The sequence below is a fragment of the Falco cherrug genome, chromosome 1 (assembly GCF_023634085.1).
Source record: "Falco cherrug isolate bFalChe1 chromosome 1, bFalChe1.pri, whole genome shotgun sequence".
NCBI lineage: Eukaryota > Metazoa > Chordata > Aves > Falconiformes > Falconidae > Falco > Falco cherrug.
The window spans coordinates 90324061-90347697 of record NC_073697.1 but is presented as its reverse complement, the minus strand read 5'-3'; the positions used below and the strand labels follow the sequence as shown (position 1 = coordinate 90347697).

At 44.6% G+C, this 23637-nt stretch overlaps 3 protein-coding genes across 12 annotated transcripts in view; 2 read left to right on the top strand and 1 right to left on the bottom strand.

Annotated features, from left to right (window-relative positions):
* RNF10 (ring finger protein 10) overlaps positions 1 to 13098 on the top strand; it is a 201963-nt gene extending 188865 nt beyond the window's left edge. The window contains exon 17 of the mRNA XM_055705397.1: positions 13064 to 13098. Coding sequence (XP_055561372.1) covers positions 13064 to 13083 — 20 coding nt within the window. The 3' untranslated portion in view covers positions 13084 to 13098. The remainder of the gene's footprint in view (positions 1 to 13063) is intronic.
* The window catches only part of C1H12orf43 (chromosome 1 C12orf43 homolog), a 28887-nt gene extending 5741 nt beyond the window's left edge, over positions 1 to 23146 (bottom strand). For 8 of the 10 annotated variants that reach the window (XM_027814111.2, XM_027814113.2, XM_027814114.2 and 5 more), the window contains exons 1-7: positions 22505 to 22957; positions 21560 to 21658; positions 20832 to 20905; positions 20424 to 20514; positions 19279 to 20028; positions 15596 to 15805; positions 12453 to 12606 (exon numbers count right to left, since the gene is read on the bottom strand). In XM_027814111.2, the coding sequence (XP_027669912.1) occupies positions 19674 to 20028; positions 20424 to 20514; positions 20832 to 20905; positions 21560 to 21658; positions 22505 to 22776 (891 nt within the window). In that variant the 5' untranslated portion in view covers positions 22777 to 22957 and the 3' untranslated portion in view covers positions 12453 to 12606; positions 15596 to 15805; positions 19279 to 19673. The other 2 variants (XM_027814119.2, XM_014285080.3) reach the window with 2 other exon arrangements.
* Positions 749 to 19009, top strand: HNF1A (HNF1 homeobox A). The gene is made up of 10 exons (XM_005445268.4): positions 749 to 1907; positions 8907 to 9106; positions 10021 to 10207; positions 10524 to 10762; positions 11556 to 11713; positions 13498 to 13699; positions 14976 to 15167; positions 15439 to 15560; positions 15856 to 15997; positions 16587 to 19009. The coding sequence occupies exons 1-10, from the start codon at positions 1582 to 1584 to the stop codon at positions 16712 to 16714; spliced, it is 1896 nt and encodes a 631-aa protein (XP_005445325.2). The 5' UTR covers positions 749 to 1581; the 3' UTR covers positions 16715 to 19009.
* Positions 23147 to 23637: the final 491 nt, after the last annotated feature.

The window sequence follows — 23637 nt, the reverse complement described above, 5'->3', positions numbered from 1 at the left end:
GGTCCAATCTGCAAAGAAGCTCTGTCCTTCAGCTGCTGACTTAGCATGTTGCCGCAGGAGGCTGGAGAGCATGGCTAAAGGTGCCCACAAAGGAGAAACAGGGGCCAAGGTGACTCTGCGTCATTGCCTTGGGACATTACCCAGTTTGGGGTCAGTCCTTCTAGGCTTCTCCCAGCTCAGGCTTGATGGGAGCGTATAGAGACAGGTAGCTGCCCCTAGGAAACCTCCATTGAGACAACAGCTTTAAATCCTTCTCCCGTTGATCACACAAGGCATCATGTGCATGAGATGCTCATGCATCAAGTCCACATGTGCACATCAAGATATTCTATAATTTAGCCACTCAAAGCAGATAGATTCATTCATATATTTTCAGAACAGAACAGACAATTCAGTCGTAAGGACTCCCTGAGAGCTGCACTAAGTGACCTGGCAAGCATGTTGTAGGAAGTCACTCAATGGGTGGGAGCAGAACCAGTATCAAGAAGGGATGGAGGTAGATGATAAATGGGAACCACAAGCCTGCCCAGAGCACTCCTCAGAAGCAGCAGAGCAACTGATGACAGGGCCGGGACTTTCAGCATGAACCAACACCCAGGGCTATTCCTTATCAGATGCCTGAATCACAAGCTCAGTGGGACAAGCCCTGTAATCCCCAAATTATGCGGGTACACTTCTCCTGCTCATCAATTAAGCAATAAACATAGCAAGTTATAATGGTGGTACTAGTATTTGCATATCAAGATACCCAGCAAGCCAAAGCCAGAAGTGGAAAAGTCATTTAACACTTGATGCTCTGCCACAGAAGTCAGCTGGAGCTCCAGAACATTCCGTAAGTCTCTGGAATATTCATATAAACCCAGTGGTCAACACTTCTCTGCTGGGGGGTTGCACAAAGGCTAGTGAAGCTGCCAGAGCGGCTTTCTCTCAGCTCAAAGCTTTTGGCAGGGGCTGAGGCTGGCTGAACCTCCCTGCTGCCAGAGCTCCAAGCGGGCTCTGCGATCTTCCAATGGCAGCACCTTCTCCTGAACCACTCGCAGCCAAACGCACTTCTTCCTTCAGGTACTCCATGTCCTTCTTTCTCTAAAACTAATGGGGCCAGAAATAAGTCACACTTCTCCATCCGCATTTTCCTGGTTTTCTTTCTGTAGTTTACTTTTCCATACTGCAGACCTTCTGTCCCTTCATTTTACCCCCTCCTTCCCTCTTCTGCTGCCCTCCCTTTCCCCCTCCCCCTGCTTTCTCTCCCTCTGCACTTTGTGAACCGCTGCTGCAGTGCTGAAGTCCAAAGTTCAGTAACTTGCTAAGCACACAGATAAATATGAACCTTGGAGAATTTACATTGCTCCAATGTAAACAGATAGCCAAGGGTCCCTTTATCAGCACTGGCTCAGGACAGTCGTGGGGGGTCTGAAGTGGCTCAATTTTGTATTTTGTTTTTTTTGGGGGGGCGTAAAGGCGGGAGGCTGTGCTGTGCCCACTCTCCTGACAGTCGGGCGTGTTACCTCAGGAACATGGTGTAGGGAAGCTGGAAGCAGGATAACCTGAAATTCAAATCCAGGAGACACCAGCCTGAAGACCATGGTCTCGAAGCTGAGTCATCTTCAAGTGGAGCTGCTGGGAGCGCTGCTGGAGTCAGGGCTAACCAAGGAGACCCTGATCAAGGCGCTGAGCGAAGTGGAACCCTACGTGCTCCAGAGTGAAAGTCAGCGCGCTATCAATGCCCTCCAGACAGAGAAAGGGGAACCCTGTCCCGACATCCCCAACGGAATGGGGGAGTCCAGGTTATCAGAAGATGAAACCTCTGATGACGGGGAGGAATTTACCCCTCCAATAATGAAGGAGCTGGAAAACTTGAGCCCTGAGGAGGCTGCTCACCAGAAGGCTGTGGTGGAAAGACTATTACAGTAAGCACAGATTTGCTGCTCCTCTTTGATGCTTTCTTGCCCTCTCCCTCTAAATTTCTTTCTTTCCCTTTCTGCTCAATGCCCCCTTTTTGATACAGCTACACCGTCTTCATCCACGCAAGGACTAGCAGCCCCAAAACACCCCCAAATTCTTTATAAATGTGCAGGCTTTCTTTTCATCTCACTTCAAATACATGAAGGGAGCCACAGAGCCTGATAATGTATTTGACATGGTTGTATCATCAGGCTTCAGAATAGTCCGAGGCCTGTATAACTTGCATCTCTCCCACTGAATGTTAAGTTTTAGCATTTAATTTTTTAATAGAATTCACAATTTCAGTCATCAGGAAAAAACAAAAAAAAGAAAAAAATCTGGTCACTCTTAACTGGTGCTGTATTTGCCTGAGGATGCATGGTACAGTGAAGTTGCAGTGTCTCCCTGCTGTATTTAAGGAGGTTAATACCATTAATGTCAGTGTTTTTTGCTATAGATTATTGGCCAAAGACAAACCAAGAGAACGTGTTCTTGTCATTCATGTGAGTACAAAGTTATCCTGACTTCAGTGGGGCTTTTTCTCATAGAAAAAGCACACACCAAATACATGCATAGAGGTTAAAACCTGGGTAGAACATTCTATTCTTACCATCCACTGCCTGTCACAACTGCAAAGTACACCTGCAGCAACAACTACAGGTTTTACTGCCACACAAATTAGTTTGCATAGAAGCATTTTTGAGATCAAAAGACAGAAGGTTCCCTGAACCAATACGCCTCACGATAGACTCAGAAACATTCATCAGAATTCGCATTTTGGATTCTTGCTGACATACAATTCCCACGGGTGACCTAAGAGGTTTGTCCAAGCAAGGATCGGGACCATTCAACCTATCTATCACAACAGAAACAGATTCTTGCCTGTCTGTTTTGGGGGTATTTTGAAATGACAAGCTGATAGAAGACAAAAAGATGCAGCAACAACCTGCACTTAAAATCTTCACTAAAATTAAAATCAATCCGGAGAATTTCTCAGGCTTTCTGATCACTCCCTTTCATGTCCAAAGGAAATTAACATACCAGAAGCAAACATCAAATCCCACCGCAAAAGGCCAGAGAAGAAAACGCAGCATGACAAGTGCTAGCATTCACTGTAAATACTCAGAAGAAAAGTCCCTAGCAGATAGGGAGTTGATGACTCTGCAGTACCAGACACAGGAAAATTCACTGGATCAGGTCTTACCTGGGTGGGGAAAGCATTCCCAATAATTCAATCTTCTTTCTGGCCCAGTACATCTCATACCTCTCATCTCTTCCCCACTTCCAGCTCTGTCACATCTTTTAGTCTCCTCTGTACCTTTACCTTTCCCCCATTCTTTTTACGTATTTTCCTTCTCTCCTCACTTCTGTCTCTGCTGCTATTCCTCCCATTTTGTTGTCGTCTGGGCTAATTCTCTCTCTCCCTTCCACTCTTTTTCTTCCCCTCATGCCTGTCTCCTTCTCATCTTCCTGAGTCTGCGTACAGGTCTTGGGGTAGTTTGAGCCCAGTGGCACCGGGCGGGCCCTGACTAGTTACTAATTATCCAATGGCTTTATTATTTCTCTTTTGTCTTATAAATTTATAGATGAAAAGACCCTGATAAGCTTTTTGATCATTAACTTCTGATGGTTTATCAGGTATCTCTCAACAAAGGAAGCCATGGAAGTTGAAGAGCAGCACCTGGCTTTGTCCCATTTTCTCTAATGAATGGGTGAAGCAGGACTGGAGTGCCATCCGCTGTGATCTAAGAACAGACACAAGGATGGAGGGAATTCCTTCCTGCCACCCTTACTTCAGCATGAATTCTGGTTTTTGATCCTCCCTACTTTCTAGGAGCTTGCCGCCAGTCTCTCCTGTGCTTACTACCAGCCTCACAACAGTCTTACCTCTCTTGCAAACCTGTGACATTAATGCTTTCCAAGGAACAGTCCCACATCTCTCTCCAGACAGTCAGCTGAACAGCATTCCCATTTCACAAACAGGAACTGAGGTACAGAGAGATTCTATGACCTACCCAAAACCCTAAGATAGCGCAGAGAGAAGCGAGCAAGAACAAGGATCTCCTAAGCCTCATGCTAAGTCTTAATTACAAATTCTGCAATTTCAGAGTTTTCCTTCATCAGTCCCCTGTATCACAGGATAGAACAAGAAGTCACTTCTGTTGCTGAGGACAGTATGAGGCGACCAGAAGCCTTAGTTTCAGCAAAAAACATGAGTATACTTATGAAGGAATATAATAGATCAAAATTAGTCAAGATCAAATGAAAATAGTAGGGAGTCTGTATTGACGTGTTTCAAATTTCTGGTCAAAGATTAAAAAAAAATAATCAACCGTATGTCTGAGAATCTATTCAAAGCATCTGAACCAGTATCAGGGTTTGATAACACGTAAGCAGTCATTACCTACTAATAGACTTGTTTTCTTTTTAAGAACAAACCTTTCTATTAGTAGATGCCTAAAGGTTATGTCCTTAAAATAGTACTATGAGTATTGAAAGACAAGGCAGAACAGTCTGTAATAGAAATTACTCCCAGCAATACATAAAAGGAAGGCAGGCACGAATCTCGATGCCCAGGGATTCTCAGTAAAATTTCAATGCTTGCAAAGCTATTTCAGCATCTACACAAGGATTTCAAATCCAGAAACCAGACGGAGGCACTTCTGCCTTTAGGCAGAAGCCTCTTCAGGCATTATTAACAATTCCTGGCCTAATAGCACAGGCCACATTTTAACAGAGCAATTGGCTTGTGGGCAGCTCTTAGTGATAGAAAAAAGTCTTTGTGGTAACTGCAGCTATTGCTTGTAAAGTAGAATCAGGAAAGGGTCCCCTGTTAGGCTTTCCCAGGAGCTAGACAGCAGGAAAAAAAAAAAAAAAAAAGAAGAAAAAAAAAGAAAAGACAGCATCAAGAGATGAAGATCAAGTATGTCTTCATAAGACCACTGAAGTTTAAACCAAGGTTTGGAAAGCACTAGTCAAAGATCAGTAAAACAGGATGTTGAGAAGATACATCCACACAACTAGTTGCACCTGTGGGTATTGATGAGATTTTGTCCCTACAGAAAAAAAACGCTAAAGGAAGTTCAGACAAAGGTTTGTCCAGTGAGGAATTAACATAATTTAATTTTGACCCTTAATCTATCTTACTGATCTTCCATAGATTTACAGTTTGAATAAAAACATTCTTTCCAAATCACTCCACACAGAAAACAAATGCATCTATGATAAAGAATAAGTAACTCAGTAGGGAGATAGAGCTGTGTGGAGTAATTCCCAGATATTCCCCAGAGTAGAAAGCAAGAGAGGCTACCTTGGGGGAAGGGACAGATCATACTATCACAGGTACAGCAAATGGAGAGAGGTATAGCAACAACTCACCTGTAGGGCAAGGGGTGAAATTCCATTAGGAAAGAGAGAAATTGAGATAAGCAACAGATTTCCCCTGGAGGCAGGGATAAAAGCATGTTTTCCATGAGGAAAAAAAGAAAACAAAGGTATAATGATAAAGGTTCAGTCTTTTCCCCGTGTAAGCAGTGTCTTAGAATGACTCTAGCTGGGGAATCTGGAGATGAAGCTGCCACACCCCTTTCATTTCCACATATAAACCAAGATGAGGCAAACCAGGCCAAGTTCAATAGAAAGGAACCCTGCCGGGATGGTCTTACCTTCCCTGCTCTCTGCCTAGCCCGGCTCCAGGCTGCGCACTGACACCAGTGAGGGCTGTTTAGCAGGCTCCAGAGGAAAGGGCCAGAGGATGGTCCTGAGCACTTCATAGCTCTGAACCTCTGTTTAAACAAGGTCTGGTTCAAAGCAGCAATTCAGAACCCACCTCGGGGAAACGAAGGCTTCTCTTGCTTGAGAACACAAGAACAGGAAAGAAGGAAAGGAAAGACAGAGAGAGCAAAGAAAAGGAGAGGAAGGAAAGGAACGAAGTCAAAAAGAAAGAGAAAAGTCAGGAAGAGCGAAGGAAAGAGAAGGTCCCCTGAATGTTACATCTCCAGCTCTCTGGAATGAGTTTTCTTTAATGCTAACAACTTGATATTTACTTTCCATTTAAATTTGAGATGTTGCTATAAATTATCAACCAGCCTCTTGTTCCCTTTGAGTTTATAACTAACTACCTGGGTTACTTATTGTTCAGGTAACAAAAGGGAGGTGAAAACGCCCTTAAAAAGTGACCTCAGAACTAAGAAAATGGGAAGCTGGCATGGAGAGAGGATCCAAGCCCCTGTGGTTGAGATGAGCCAGGGAGAGGGGCTATGCTCAGATGGCAATAAGCAACTGACAGCAGGACAGCAAGACTTCGGAAGAAGGGAGTAAAAACTGTGTGAGAGGAATTTGGAGACAGAGATCAGACCTTGGAGAACAAGAGAGGAGTGGGGAGACAGCTTGCATCTAGGGAGAAAGGGAAGCTAAACCACAGGAAACAGGCTTGGAGATAGAGAAGGAAAGCTTGAGCAAGGCAGACCCTTTTCCACAGTTCTGACTCATGGAAGCAATTGAGATTTTAGTGCAACTACGAACAGGAGAACTAGGTTTAGGGTAAAATCCTATCCTCTGACAGGCAATAGCAGTCTTACCACCAGTGAAAGAGTGAAGGTTTCAATGTGTGATGTCTTAATGCTGAAGGCACTGCAGGTGGAACTATGTATTTGGGCAATGGTTCAGCTGACCAACTGCCATCACTGTGATATAGCCTTGGGCCCAAAGGAATTGCTGCATTAATATTACAGTCTGTGCTTTGACAATGTAAATAGCATCTACAATTTCATACAACTGTCCTATAAAATCATACTGTACTAAGATTCCCCTGCGCTGTTTTGCCTTACAAAGCTCCCTCCTCTGTCTCAAAAGAAAAAAAAAAAAAAATCACAGAGCTTTAACCACTCAACAGATACTTTCTGCCTTATTCCAGCTGCAGAGAAGTGAGGATCTTGACATGGAGACAAAAGCAACTCGTGATTGGGGTGCAGGAAGGAAATCAACATTTATCAGTGGTAACACAGTCCTTCCTCTTCCCATCTGAGCCTAACTCAAATCTAAAAGACCAGAGGTTCCAGGTTGGAGCCTTTTCTCCTTTGTATAGGGACCTGTAGAAAAAATTCAGGGTGCAGGTGTTGGCTAGACTATCACAAAGGAAGGAGACTGGTCCTTGGTTTGGACAGCAGAAGAAAAAAACCCCAACACACTGAGGAAATTTTCTAAGTTCAGCCCAGTTTGAGGCTTCTGAATGACAAAGACTGTTAAGAGAAGAAACTAGAAAATAGAAGCCTCTATAGCAAGCATCCCCTTGCAAGAAAGAAACAAATGATCCTATTTCAAGAAAGCAGGTTCTTCAGAAACAGTGTCAGTTACAGCTTTCTGTCACACTTTAACTGCAGCAGAGCTCGCTCCTTGGACTATCCAGCCACTGGGAGAGGGGCTGCAGGGGAACAGAGATAAGGGTGTTTGTACTGAGAGAACAGGTGTGGACTTTGTCCTCCTTATCACTTCACAGCCTCTGGTAACCTCCTGAGTCAACAAAGCGATGAACAGTACAGTTGTTGCCTGTTGCTCAGACCTGTGCGCTCTTGTGACAGTTTCTGCACAATGGTAGGCACCTCTTTTCACCACACTGCTCCTTTGATGCCGGTGTTGGACGTGTGTCACCAGTGTATTTCTACAGCACGCAAACTACTTCCACCAGACATTTCACATAAAAAGCACAGAAGGATGCTCTTTGTTAAAAGTGAACCAGAGGCTCTTCTGTAAAGAGGTTCCTGCACTGTTTGGACCCAGACCGCCTGGTTTCACATCTTTATTTTTACTGTGATTTCGCTCTGGTGAAATCAATACACACAATGAAGTCAGTCACGTTTTTTCTACTTTTGTCAGGAACCTCCATGGATACTCTAATCTGAAATCCTAAAAAACAGAGATTCGCATTCATTATGAAATCCCAAATCAGATTAGCTTCTGAAGTTTTGTGAGCAGGTCTCAAATAGGTCTATTCCCTCAGCTGTTACTCCAAAGGAGGGTGGCAATAGGAGGAATTGGTTATTTGCCCATTGTTCTTTATTGCATTTTGAAGCTTTGAGTGGATCTAGATGTGAATCAGTATTTGAATAACATGTAGCACATGCAAGAACATAATCCTGGATGGCTTGGTGTATACATATGCGTACATGGCTGTTGTGTCACAGTATGACGACAGCCCGTTTTTACTTTCTGAATCATTCCAAGGCAACCAAACCTGGACCAGCATCAGGGCATGAGCTAGGTTCAGCCTAATACCACAATGAATCTGTCTTGGAAAATTAGGTACACCTATCCAAAGCAGCCATGCCTTAAAGAAAGGGAGATAGAAAAGTTGTGTGGGGAAGTGAAGAAAGAGGTCAACTCTGAAAAGACAGCTGTAGTAATAAAACATCCAACTGAATACTGAAAGGTAACATCACTTCCCTCCTTGTTCCATCTCTCACTAGCAGCAAAAATGCTTTACATTCACATTACTTTCCAGCAGAAAGGTTAATTTCTTGCTCAAGTCATTGGTCAGCACTTTCTACCATTTACAGATGACAACCGCCTAGACAGAACAGCGCAAAGCCTTGTATACAAATGAGCACAGACAAAGAATAAAGCCATGTATTGGGAAATGCCCTTGATAATCAAAGGGTCCCCTCCTAAGGGGAGATCAAGGTGCCTACAGAGAACAAAGGAAGCTAGTGCCACATCTTTTGCACTTCATTTCTAATACCATGCAGTTTTTACCCTGAACACAGAGTCAAAACTGAACAAGGTACCACACTGAGGAGCAGCTTTCCCTTATGCAGTCAGTTAACACTGGCCTTGCCAAACGCTATAGTGATAACGGACATACAAGGTGCACGTCAGGGGGTACGAGTACAATTCCTTGGAATCCAGGTTTCACTGAGCACAGGTGTTAGATCTCTCTCTCCTGAGAAGTGTTTTTCTACTCCTTCCAGAGAGGACCCCTGGCGAGTAGCAAAGATGGTGAAATCCTACCTCCAGCAGCACAACATCCCTCAGCGTGAAGTGGTGGACACTACTGGTCTGAACCAATCTCACCTCTCACAACACCTCAACAAGGGCACTCCCATGAAGACCCAAAAAAGGGCAGCCCTCTACACCTGGTATGTCCGCAAGCAGCGAGAGGTGGCCCAGCGTAAGTATGGCAACAACTGTTTTCCTGTCTCAATTTCATAAAGGCTTCTGCTCTCCTTTGCTAATCATTACTCCCTATTTTTATCAAGGAAAAATGGAAGCTTAGAAAAGGCTAGGTCAGTATTCAGTGGCAAGGTGAATCAAACAGCACATGGAAAAACCCTCCCTTGTGAAGCAGCTCGCAGTCACTCACCCCATCCTGTGTTTGACTAAAGAGAAGCAAACTAACACTCCCCATTTGTAATTGGAGTTCTACACCCATCCTCACACTAAAGCAGTTGTAGTGGGCAGATGACAGAGACAGGATTTCTGCCTGAAAACTATGCTTTTGCAATTTCAGCCAAAGCAACAGTTCCTCTAGCTGCAAAAAGCACCAGGCTTCTGTACTTACTGAAAAAAAATGAACTCTGGGCTATCACCTTGTGTGAAAAACCACTGTGGGCTATGACCTCATGCCCTCTGAGGCCCTTTTATTACAGGCACCTACTGGGAACCCATTCCTGCAGCCTGCACTTTACATTCATAGAGCCTGTCTGGAACTTGTCTTACTTAATTTTATATTGGTGGGTGGCAAGTAAAATGAGACATCTAGTCTTTGGATAGTTTTGGAAAGCAGGACTCCAGTCACACTTACTGTAAGCTCAGCTGCATTTGCTTTCACTACTCCAAGGTGGGTAGGAGCAGAGATGCAATGCATGCAAGAGAAAGGACAGGTAAATACAGTCCTCCTAGGAACATCTTACTAGTTTCAGCAAGTTATGGAACTTTATTTCCACCCCATTTAGATTCAGCCCTCTGTCTTGTATAAGATATCCTCCAAGGGCAAGCTGCATGGGGCCTGCTACGTACCCAAATAGACAGAACTATTGGAAATGCTTCCAGAAAACAAACTCCCTTGCCCCTTTGTGTCTGCAGAATTCACACACGCTGGCCAGGGTATCCTGACAGAGGAGCCCATGGGAGATGACCTGCCCACCAAGAAGGGAAGAAGAAACCGCTTTAAGTGGGGTCCTGCCTCACAACAGATCCTGTTCCAAGCCTACGAGAGACAGAAAAACCCCAGTAAAGAAGAGAGAGAGGCACTGGTGGAGGAGTGCAACAGGTAAGGATGGTTGTCTGGCTTTGACAAAGAGGGGCACAGCAGTGCCCCTCCGTGTTCTTGGAGATTGCTAGTGCCGAGGAGAGGCAGGGTAACGGTCCAGCAGTGGATGTCACCACTGACACCAGCCACATTTGAATGAAATGCCGCAACTGAGCATTCACTGCTCACAGAGGATAAGTAATGCCTCGTATCTTGATATACCTGGCAGGATCCTTACACGCAGTGCGCCAGACCACAGCCGCTTTGGGGCTGTGCACTTACTCTGCCTCTTTGACTAAGCCCAGCTCAGCAAGGCTCTTGTGCTTTCCCCTTACAGAGCAGAGTGTATTCAGAGAGGTGTTTCCCCATCTCAGGCCCAGGGACTGGGCTCAAACCTGGTGACGGAGGTCAGAGTTTACAACTGGTTTGCCAATCGCAGGAAGGAGGAGGCTTTCCGGCACAAGCTGGCCATGGACACCTTCAGCGGACCACAGCCCACCTCTGCTCCCCCTTTAACTCCTCACAATTCTTCCTCTCTCCAGCCACCATCTGCTCTTTCACCCAGCAAAGTTCACGGTAAGAAAAAAAATGAAAGGGGCATGGGTTAACCTACCCAAACTCAGTCACCAAAACTATCTCCCAAGTCCACCCCTTTAGAATGTGAATCTACAGACAGGGAGAGGAGACTTGCTACAAGGGTAGAGCACCAGTGACAAAGAGACCACGTCTCTGAGTGAGGGGAGTGGCTAAAACAGCAAGGGTAACAAAGTTCAGTAACAAAACTTTCAGCCAAAACTCCTGGCTTATTCTTTGTCATCCTGCACTCCCTCACGGCTGGCAGGCAGTAATCCCCTTTCAAGGAGTCATCCACTGGCTGCTACCACAAGTCAGGTCTGTATCCTTTCACTCGTGTGTGCCTCCAACTCTTTCCAATATGTACCAGCAGCATGAGACACTGTGACGGAGTTTTCAGGCATCAGGAAAGGTCATTCTCCACCTAGAATGGCAGAGCTTTTCCATAGGTCAGATGTGGTAATTGCTCTCACTCTAGGAAGAGACAATCTTGCTGAAACTCTCTCCTCTCCACACCCACATCCAGAAGGGTGGTATCTAGTGAACCCCACTTGCTCCCCGCAGCACACACAGCCATACCGTAAAGTCAGTATTTGAGGACGCAGTTGCTCCATGTTACAGAGAAAAACCAGGGCAAGGTGGTGAGAACATCTGTTCTCCTGGTTCCCCTACTAGCCTCCTTGTCTCTGCCTCAAACATCTAAAGGCAAGCACCTGCAAAGGAAGCTGAATGGAGCATTTGCCAGAGTTTATCAGTTTCTCATCTTTGACAACCAGTTTCCCTCCTTGTGATGCAGGAGCGAGGTACAACCAGCAGCCAGCCAGCGAGCCAGAGTCCTCCAGCAGCAACCACCATGGGAACAGTTCCATGGTGACCACCCAAACCATCCTGCATCAGGTTTCTCCCCCTGGACTGGAGCCCAGTCAGAACCTACTGAGCACAGACACTAAGCTGGTAAGTGATGTATACTTAAGTTCTGGCAACTGAAGAATGTCAGATGCTCTGCCCATGGTCACAATATGGACTATTCAGAAGTAGTTTTTCCTAGAATACTCTTAAAACCACCTTCTTCTAGAGATATTACACAGCTGCTTTGCACTTACTATGCAACATAAGCAGTCCTGAGATACATGTACCCTCTAGACTGCTGGTGAGAGCAGGTATTACAGCACAAAAGCAAGAAGTATAGCCATTTCCTTACAATCAATCAAAACAGCCTCTTCTGAAAAAAACAGGGCTTGGGGTATGACAGGATTTCTTTCCTCCCAGGAAACCCTGTTCTCTCCTCCCTTTCCCAGTGAGATTCTCATCTCCTACTCTCATTTGAGCTCTACACATCTCAAGACAGTTGATCAGACACCAATGGAATTAACAGAACACAGACCCATACTTACATCTATCTGTCTTACCCATAAAAATTAAGGCAAACAGCTACCATCAAGACACGCACTGGATACGTAGACTATAAAAATCTGCCTTCTCAAAGCAAATTTCCTTTTCAGAGTTGAATACACCTTTTTCCACATAATTAGTAATGAAGCACTAGAACTACATGACTGACCATTTCCAGTTTGCACATGTTCCCTTGCTTACAGGGAACCAGCTGGCAGAAGTTTGCATTAGTGCATACTGGCCTGAGGCTGCATTAAGTTCACTATAAATGAGTATGACTTGAATCTTGTCAGTCACTCACTTTGCTGACTTTTCTGGTCTCTTCCTGAAGAAAAAGTCTTTCATGAGGTGCTGAAAGTCTTTTACAGCTGTCTTCTAAAACTGATATCAAGGTGACCTGCTCCACTGTTTAACCTGTTGGTTACTCTTACTAAAGATCCGTTACAGCTTTCTGTCTGAAGGGAGAAGAAAAAAAAAAAAAAAAGTAGAATGTAAAGCACTGAGGTTTCTCTACCAGCTAAATTATTGGAATGCTTTTTTGCTGTTTCACAGTACTTCAACTACAGGTTGCTAAAAGGCCTTGCAAACACAAAACCGCATTAGAGCACTGACACAGGTTACATGGTTCATTTCAGAGGCTGAGAAAACAGTCCAGTTATTAAATTTCTAAATGACTCAAGGATAGAGTGAATCAGCAAGACACAAACATGGAACAGTCCTGTTTTATCTAACAGGCACTTTTCCTCTCTAACAGCAGGGAACTGCCAGGTAATGCAGCCTCAAGAACATACCGTATGAGAAAAAAAAGGCTAAAGAAACTTTTCAGCGACTTCTTCAAAATCTCAATCTGAAAACTCAATGGCCACTAAAATACACTTGCTGGGAGAAAGGGAAGTTACAGGCATTTATCAGAGGAAAAGGTGAACAAGTAAAGAGGAACTCCTGGATTCTGTGCTGAACTCTGCAGCTGAAATTACTACGTAAAATTACCTGATCCTCTTAATTTCTCTGAGCATCATCTTCTACCCTCAGTTGTAAAACAGAAGATAAACTTTCCCTGTAGAGAATGCAGTGGGACTAATCTCATTCTTGTTTGTAAAACCCTATGATTTCTTAAACTTGAAAGAACTAAACCAGCAAGAATTTACTCTTAGTATTTCGACAGCTGACCTTTGCTAGTTAATTGATGAGCACAGGGAAACTGCAAATAAGCAGTTGTGAAGTCTTTCTAGTTAACAAGGGGTCAGAGCAGGCAGGAAGAGGGAGAAGGACATTTATTGCAGCTTCGGGACTCATCAAACTCAACCTGCTGCAGATGGCATTTTCACAGTCCTCCTTTCACACAGGTCTCAGCTCCGGGAGGAACTCTCCCTCCTGTCAGCACCCTGACCGCCTTGCACAGCCTAGAGCAAAATCCACATGCGCTGAGCCAGCAAACTCAGAACCTTATCATGGCATCACTGCCAGGTGTTATGGCAATTGGAGCTGGCGAGACCTCATCCCTAGCACCAGCATTCACCAACACAGGTGCCTCCACCCTGGTGATAGGTGAGTAGTATTCTGTAATGACTCTGCTTATCAGGATTCAGATTAAGAGCTACCTCTAATGGTTAGAATTACCTGCCTCATTTTCAGAAAAAAAAGCACTAAGTTGGCAGTGATATGCACCTAGGGAAATTGTCACAAACACTAAGGCTCTTCAGCAGCACTACTTGCAAGTACCAATGGAATTAAGGGACAGACGTTCCTTATTCAACTTAGAATTAAGCTACACACAAAACCACGTCTTAAGAGCAAGGGAATTTTACAAACTATTCCTGTGCCAGTGGTTTGTTTTGCTGCTCTGCATCTTCCCAAATATCAATGAAATACTTCCTTAAAGCTATGAAAATTGAAACAAGTTCATTATGCTTGAAAGACAAAACATCCTGTTCTACTTCCTGCAAAGAGCAGCATATGCCTTTGGAATCCAAGAATTACTTTTTGTATATATATATTTTTCACTTTGACAGCTTTTCTGCACTTATAGGAGATTTCTTTTCATTCCAAGACTAGTCTACTGCCAAAGTGTATCTCATTAGATAAAGGAAAATACAACATATACTCTCCTCTTATACTTTCTTCCCAAGAGGAAAGAGTCCTTATTTTGGACCATGGTGACAGCTGTGAACTGATTTCCATTTACTCATTTATAACCAAGATTATGATATGGATTCTAATTCTGTACAAACAACAACAACAAACTTGCTGATTTATAGGAACAGGGTTTGGACAGTTGTGAGAAACAGGTAGTAACGCATAAAACTTTCTACCTCTTTCTCACTGCTCCAAATTCCGTAATTTGGAAGCCCAAGCAAAATGAGCTTGAACTCGTACTCCACGTGGCTGGACAGCTAACAGCACAGTTCTCACTGTTGCCAACAGCTTCATAAAAACAAATAAAATTAACTGGACACTGGGATGATGCTCTGAGTTTACTTCTCAGCAAGGCCTCCCCAGTGGAACTCTGTATCAGACTATCACTAAACCAGGAAGTGATCTATGCTGGTACACAAGGACATACACAGGAGCAAACACTGGAAATCAGAGGTGGTTTTACAGTGTCTGCCTGCATTGTACATTTTGTGCACTCCCACTTTGTCATCACAGGCACAAAATCTATTCTTAATCACAGATAACAAACGGAACACCTGAAGAGCCAGATCCCAAAGTCACCCTGTGATGACAGGCCTGCCACAATGACTATTTCAGATGCCCCTATTGCAGAGCAGCCACACTCCTCCCATAACGTGTGACACTACTGTCATCAGTCCTTGTTTTTCAGGCCTGGCCTCAACACAGCCCCAAAGCGTACCTGTAATAAACAGCATGGGGAGCAGCCTCACTACCCTGCAGCCTGTCCAGTTCTCCCAGCAACTGCACCCATCCTACCAGCAGCCCCTCATGCAGCAAGTCCAGAGCCATATCAACCAGAGTCCCTTCATGGCTACCATGGCCCAGATACAGAACCCTCACGGTAAGCATGTGAACTCATCTGCTCAAGCAAACAAACAAAAGACTCTTCTGGAACATTTGTGGGTCCTTGGACTTGCAGCACTATTTTCCTCTCCTATTATTGTTGCTCTAATGATGAAATTATTTTTCTATTGCATTCATCTCTCTGTCCCTCCACACCCACTGTTTCAAAGACAGACAACAGGTCCACATGCATGAGGAGAACAATTCAACCGAACTAGTCTCATGCAAAGCTCCAGCATCCACATGATCTTGTTTTCTTTCATGCACAGCTCTCTACGGCCCCAAGTCTGAAGTGGCCCAATACACACATACAGGCCTATTACCACAAACCATGGTGATAACAGATACAGCCAATCTCAGCGCCCTGACTAACCTGACACCAACTAAACAGGTAACAGCCTTTAGCACATGCCTTTGTTCCCCCACCTTAGAACTGCACCAGTCTGCAGGTAGCTTCTTGCTTGTCAAAATTTTTGGGTGTGTGGTCTATGCCATCCCAGCAGGATGATCTTTCATATCTCCTCACCTTGCTGGTACCAGCTGCAATACTGGAGGCATTAGAGCAAGCTCTTCACTGCATCATCAAGGAGAATTTAATCTCCTTGGAAACAGCACCTGCTGACTCTTCTCTCAGGCCTGTTAAAAGGGATGTAGAAAACAAGCACTGTTAGCTTTCTTTTCTCTAGGCATTCACATCTGACTCGGAGACTCACACAGAGTCTGGGATGCATACGCCAGTGTCACAGGCACCAACAATACATTTACAGAACCAAGACACAACCATCCAGCACCTTCAGCCAGGCCCTCGCCTCACCTCAAGCCCTGCCGGTAAGAGCTGTGCCCACTATAATAAAAAGCCATGTATTGCCTAGCTTCTCTTGCCAACACTGTAAAATCCAGTTAGGAAATGGAAACTGGGGCTCATGATTCTTTAAGAGGGCTCTACTAGTGTCTGGGGGAGGTTGAAAAGCTAGTACAAGGAAAAGATTTGGAGCACAGTCTGTATAAGGCCAGACTGTGGAAACAGAAACCTTCTTCAGAATCTAGAGAGGAAAACAGCCTTTAAAATATTGACAAAATCAGTGTCCATGAATATCCAGCCCTATGGGCAGCTTTCAGGGCTGAAAAACACAAGACACTCTCATGAAGAGACTCCAGCTAGATCTTCCCAGTTCTAAGAGAAGAACTGGGACATAACAATCAACTAGAATTCTCAAAACTTAACTCTCTGAAGGTGGTTTCCCTCAATGTTTTCAGGCTAGCTGTGGACTTATGCTAGGTGTCTGATGGCACACTAAAAAAAAGGAATTACACCGCTATGCCAGGGGAGTTCAGTCATACTGGAAGCATGTGTGCATACATGATAAGGGGACTGCAGTGAGAATTTGTACTTAACTTCCACCTGTGCCTTTGACAGTGTCCTCCAGTAGCCTGGTGCTGTACCAAAGCTCTGACTCTGCCAACAGCCACAGCCAGCTGCTGCCATCCACTCACAATGTCATCGAGACCTTCATCTCCACACAGATGGCATCCTCCACTCAGTAATTAAGACAACTAGCTCACAGGTGACTGCCACAACCAACCTGTCAGGTGCAACTCCAACTGTGTTTGCCATAACTGTCACCACTGCCTTCCACAGGAAGGAAAGGCTGCTGCGCTCAGCTGACCTCCAGCCCCTACTGCCTCACACAAATCCCTTCACTGCCTCCATGAGAGACTTACCAGGCTCAAGACAGAAGTCACAGAAAGATGATGCTGGTACTGCTAAAATCCACTGCCTGTCCCTCAAAAACCAATCAAACCCAAACCTCATGAGCCAGCTTAGAATGGCCAGATGTCCTTTTGTGGCTGCCCAAGAAGGGATCCCATCAAGACAAGGGATCCAAATGCAATACAGCAAAAATGCCAGGCTGTGGATGGGACTTTCATGCTGCTCAGCCTTCATCAAGCTGGGCCTGTAAAAACCTTCCAGCACCAGACTAAGCCATGCAGGAATGAGCAAAGCTGAGATGCCAAAGAACGGACACCATCCTCAAAATGCTCACTTCCTTTGCTGTAAGGAAATGCCAGTCAAAACTACAAGAAATAATAGCATCTTGGAGGCAAGAGTGAGAAAACCTAGTTCCTGACTTTACAATGATCATCACCAAGAAACAGATTCAGGAATGGCTTGGCACAAACCTGTCCATATGGGATCACTAACTACAAGCTACAAATCCTTTAATTAACTACAAAAATACCAAACATTCCCAGTTTAAAATGACATGGTCTAAAAATCATGCTCTCCTAGTGGAAATGGCTTGGTTATTTTTGATATAGCTCTGCTTTGTTTTAAATGCAGAAATTAAAACTTTAACAGCAGCAAGGAGATTCCAGTTCTCTGCATTAACCATGTGGATTCTCATCTTGTGCATCTTGCCAAATGAGCTGGGGGATGGCATTTTCCACCAGTCCCTAACAATGCACAACACCTGGGAGGTTCCATGCTCCACAGAGAGCAGCAGTTCCTTCAGTTGTTCTCTATAAAAATGTCAGCTTGGGTTCATTTTACAGAACATGGTTCATGCTTAGCTTCCCTGTAGGTTAGATTCTGTCTCGATATGCAAATCATTACCCTGGGGTCTAAGAATCTTACTTGCACTAAGTGAAGGTTTTTAGCCCTAAGGATCTACTTACATAATTCCTCTTAATTATTCCTCTCTTCTCTATTTACTCTCAACATCCACGTCACAGATATGTCACTAGCCAGACATGAAAAATGCCCTGATTAACATGCTTATGTCTTTGTGATTAGAACAACTATTCTTTCAGCTGTGAAATGGATGAAAATTCTTGAGACCAGAACGTGCTCAAAACTCTTAAAAGGTTAAGATACAAGGGAGAATTCAAAAAGAAAAAGCCCAACAGCGAACTCTTCAGTTATCACATCTGGAAATTTCGAAATTGCAGCTGTCCATTACAGATTTTACAGATGAGAGATTCCTCTATATACCCTCAACCATCAGAAACTAATTTCAGTAACTAGATTCTCTGGTTAATTCTATCCTAGAATTGTTTCCTGACCTCCCATGTGCATGAGTTGCAAATACATATAGCTTCCAATTAGCATAAAAATAATCACACCATATAACAAGTCAAAAGGTTACATTCAGACCACTATGCATTTGAAACCCCAGGTGCCAGCTTCAGTATACTGAAGTTTTAACTGCCCATAAGACAAGTAACTTCTGCTAGCACATTCAGTTAGATTACAAGTCAGTTTTGCACTTAGCTGGATGCCAGCTGTGTTTTCTTGACTAAAAAACAGCTAGGATCTTAACAGTAGGAAAGAAAACATCCTACGTTTTCCCATGCTCAAAGAGCAACGGTTTGCTATTTCAGTTTCTCTAATCTGGCTTTCTGGTCTCCTGAATATGGACAATAAGTTAGAGCTACTGAAACCCAACAATATTAAAAACAAAAGAAGAGTATTTATCCTCTAACAAGTAATTTCCTGAAATACTGGAACTGAAGTTTAAATGGACTAAGAACATAACTGAAAACTACCAAAACCCACTGTATTTCAGAGAGACAAAATTCATAATCAACCAAAATAAGGACTGAAACACTGTGCCTTTATATTAGGCTTAAGTTCTTCCTGTAGCAATTTCCTAGCATTGATTATCAAGCAACCAAAGAGCCACCTTCAGACATCTTTACCTCTGTTGGGGCAGCCATCTGAATAGAGCAAGAAAACCACTGTTGTACAAAACCTGTTAAATTAATAATAGTGCAGTAGAATTTAATAACAATGAATGCCATGAAAAAAACTACCCATTAAAAAAGTTTCAATGGTCACAACTTGAAGGGAACTGCTTATAATAGCCCTGAAATAAGCTCACTGCACACTCTGTTCATATGCAGGGGTCCTGGAGAAGTGCAGGTTACAGAGGGATTAGTAACAGGGCAGGTTTCAACAACAGATTGTTATGATGATTGGGCTGGGGGTGGGGGGGAATAAGGGGGCCCTGATATCTGACGGGATGCTTTTGATAAATGAGTCTCCCACAGGATGGAGTTATTCTTAGTAGGCATCTAGGAGGAGGCAAAGAGAAAAAGGAGTTGATCACCTGTTACCATGTAAACCAAATTCAATTCATCATATATTTTCTCCAGGAGACAAAATTTGGTTTCATGATGTGAAGGAACAGACCAGAAGGAATGCAGCTACAATTATATTCCTCTGTCATGCAAGTCTGTGCACAGGATTTAATCCTTTTATGCTAGGTCTGCATAAGCAGCAGCACAGATAACTGCTGTGCTAGGAGAACAATGTTCCCTTCCCCATAGGACAACAACAACATCAGAAGTCACTTAATTAGACTCTCAGGCCACTGAGCTTTTGGAACAGAAGCTCTGCCAATTAATCTTCCCTCATCTGCAGCAGCTCTTGTTCGGTTGGTTTTGGGTTTTTTTCAGTGTCCTTGGTCCATCATAATCACCTGCTGTTTGCAGAGCAAAATCTTCATTCTCTTTTTATCTTCTTCTTTTTCTTCTTCTTCTTCACAACACCTAGCAGCACTGAGTTCTCTGTATAATTGCTGTCCTGTCTCTCATGCTGTCCATTTGCAGACACTAACCCTGGCAAATCTTTGCAGATCTGTTCACACTCTGCTGGGTCTATTATTTTCTCTTGAATATTGTTCTCTCCCCCAATTTTCTTTTTCTTCTTTTTTTTCTGGCTGTGCTCTACACAGCCCTGACACTGATCCTGGCTGGAATCCTGGGACAGTGCAGGAAAAGCACTTTGCTTCAGAATGTCTGCAGCTGACACAGCAGCCTCCTGGTACCTTTGCCACTCTTGGTCACTGTCCATGTCACTAGGAAGTTAAGAAAAGGAAAAGAAGTTATGTTACACTTCTGACTTGAATTCACCCAAAGCACAGACAGCAGAGTAATCCAAGATGAGAACACCTGATAAACACCAAGTGGTTTTAGCAACACGTGCTCTGGGACTCCAATACCTACAGTTAGCATTTAACCAGTTTGAAGGCCACTGTGTTCTTTACGCATAGTAGGAGGGGAAAAGGCATCTACCACAAACATTTCTAGTACCCCAGCACTAAAAAAAGAAACAAAAGTCGGCTCTAGTCAAATATAGAGTCATAAATACACACTTCTTAAGCTTTCCAGCTTCCTATTCCCTTGTGAGAAACCCCGCTACCTCCAAAATGTGGTATGTACCTCAGGAGCAGAACAGCTGACAACACCTCACCTGGAGCTAGATGGCTGTCTCCTCCTTGCTGCAGCACAAGGCTCTGATTTCCCAGTGTCTCCTGGGACAGAGGAAGAGAAGAGGCGAAAACCTAAAATATGTAAAGAGGAATTTTAGCCACAATATAAAACAGTGGTGAAAGCAATCAACAGCATTCTCACTGGGAAGCCTCACTGCTGTTATTGTATTGCTTGACAGCCATTACTTGAGACTATCTGGCAGAACTCAGGGCATGGAGATCACAGTTTTAAAGTAGTAGCCTTCACAGATAGCAGCAGAAATTCTTCTATTGCAAATGCTTATTAGTCAGTTGAGCATACAACTGGCAATGGACAGGATCCATCCCACTCCTCATCATTTAACTAACAATGTCACAAAACAGACACAATGACTGTGACTAGAACTCACCATCATCTGCAGAGTCAGACTGTTCCACAGAAGCTTGTGAAGGTTCTGATGAGCCCTTGGAGACAGTGATGAAACTAAAAGGAAACCACCAGTCAGATCTTAAACTGAACTAAAGTTGAGTATTTCTAGGAAACAAGACTATAGGGAGATGTTACATAGCTTCTTTCTTACTTTTTCTTAGCGAAGCTGTCTCACCTCCCCATTTTCAGAGCAGACCATGCCTTCTCTCTTCAGCAATGCATACCACAAGAATGACTTAAAACAAGCATTTCTAAAGCCAGTGCTAAACTCTTGCTCTCCAGGGCGATAGTTACATAGTAAATAAGTCAGCGGCAGCCCAGTTAGAGGCACGCTGCCAGCACAACCCTGAATTAGGTACTGGTTTAGGTTGCAAGAATAAATGAAAGATTCTCATGCCAGTCTTTAAATTATTAGAGTACTAAGGCACCCAAATTGTACTTTTTCCTCCTCACAACATATTCACCACAGAGGCAAATGGACACAGGCAGTGCTGCACAGGGAGCCTTTACCATAGAGGCACAACACATGGGCCAGGCTAGTTTACAGAATACTGGAAGTCTACAACAAATACAGGAATGAAGGAGACAAGAAGAGAAACAACTTCTCCCTACCGAGGTTGCACTCAGATCTTGAATTTCCTGGTTTTAGCACACAAAAGCATCGGTGTAGCTGACCCACAGAACTCCTTCAGTACTGCATGCCAATACCTGTCTAGCATTGCTCCCAGTTTCTTCGCAACATGTGCTCTGAACTCTGGTGTTGTCTGTAGCTCATTTCCGTCCTCATCATGACCATTCACCTCACGTCTGTATAATTAAAAATAATTATTCTCTCATTCAAGGCCAGTAACATTTGGTGCTCTCCTAAAGAGGAGATAAGGGACTGCAAAATCTCTGGCCCTCTAGTAATCAATAAATACTTGAAAGGGAAGACTGCTAAGAAAGATGGAAAAATAGCTCAGTAGTAACAGTTCAGTTCCCAGGAGGGAGTTAAACATTAGTCATCTCCATCATAGTTAGTAACTGGATGATTTTTCTCATTGAAATAGCCTACAAAAGCAATTAAGTGTTATCAGGACACCCCTTCTCTTGCATGTAGTTCCTGTGTATGTTGCCACAATTCATGTAAAACCTGCCCCAGGAGAAAGGGTTTTATTAAGTTGCTTGACTGACAGCCTTCGAAACTGAGCCTACAGAAACGCTGCAAATTTAGGTAGGACAATATCACCTCCATTGCAAGGCTCCTAATTAAGCTGTTGCTTTCCAGCTGATGACTGCTTTCCTTTACAATTGCAACAGGGTTTTTTTGAAGAAAAATATTTTTTTAAAAAAATTATATGTAACTGTACTAATTCCTTCATAGGATACTTGCAGAGTTGGGAGATTTCTAACAGTTGAAACTAAAGCTGTAACTGAGCACAGTAGTAAGTTTTCAACTTCTGTATTCCCCTACTGCTAGGGGGATGAGAAATGTATTTTTAAAACCTATTAGCTTTTTCAGATTTAAGCATTATTTCAGATTAAGATTGGACTAATTTCCAAACCAGAATCGGCTCTTCTAGTAGAAAGTGTTGCAAGGCGTTAAGTAGCACAAATACAATACACTAATTTTTTCAGTCAGTGAGACAAGTCTGAAACCAAAAGCAAAAATACCTTAGGCTAGGCTGTGCTGGCTGCAACCGATCCTTTTTAAAGCCACCTGACAGAGAAAGAAGCAAAGGCAAGTTTAAAAGACCTGTGACCAGAACCCCTTTAAGCTCCCTTCTGGCACATGTGACTTTATAGGATAAAGAGTCATGCCTGGAAGGCAAACCATGCCCATTCACTGGGGAAAGCAGCTGTGGGCGGGAAGGTAAACCTTCCCCCGGCCATGCTGTAGCAGCGACCTGCCCGGGAAGGGGCTCGGGCCCAGCAGGAGGCCGCATATCGCCGGCAGGGCCGTGCCGTGCCGAGCCCCCTCCCAGAGACCCGCCACCGGTTCCCTGGGCGCCGGCGGCTCCGGCACCGCGACAGAGCAGTGCCCCCGCCTGCCCACCGCTCCCCCAGGGCAGGAGAAGCTGCGGAGGTGCCCGGCCCAGACAGGCGGAAGAGCAGAGCCTAGCTGGCCGCCACCCCTCACCGCCGCGCGGCTCCACCCGCACCGCCGCCGCCTGCGCAGCGCAGTCCCAGGCGGCCTCCCGGAACCGCGCTGCCGCCTCGCCGCTGTTGTCCGAGTCCGAGTCCGTGTCCAGGCCCGAGCCACCCCTGGGCGCCGCCATGTTAAGGCGCGACAGCCGCGGTGCACGCTGGGCGCTGTAGTCCGGGCGCGGAGCATGCCGGGGCTGTGGGCAGCCGCCCACAAAATGACCGCGGCGGGGCTGCTCCTGCGTGAGCGCTGCGTTACCGTGAGCGCCTCCAGGCCTTTCTGAATACGGTTTCTTCACCTCTCTGTGAAAGAGGCTGGGTGAAGGCTGTGTTCACAGGAGAAGCAGGGATGGTGGGAAGCAACAGTGCACCGAGGGCTGCAGGTCAGATCCTTCCAAAAACCGGGAAAGCTCAGGAATAAGCCTGTAACTGGAAGAAACTTTGAGAAACTGTGTGTCACGTGCAGAATTGTGAGATACCATGAAAAAGGCATGTTTACACTGGACATTCGTACTAGCCTTCGGTGAAGAGCAGGGCAGGCAGTGCTGCTGGGGCTGGTGCTGGTGCCAGTCTCGTCCCTGCTGAGAAACCCCAGCAGGGCAGCGTGGGAACCCAGGTGGCCTAGCCACTGTTTCCCACTCCCAGTCTTTGCATTTTCACTA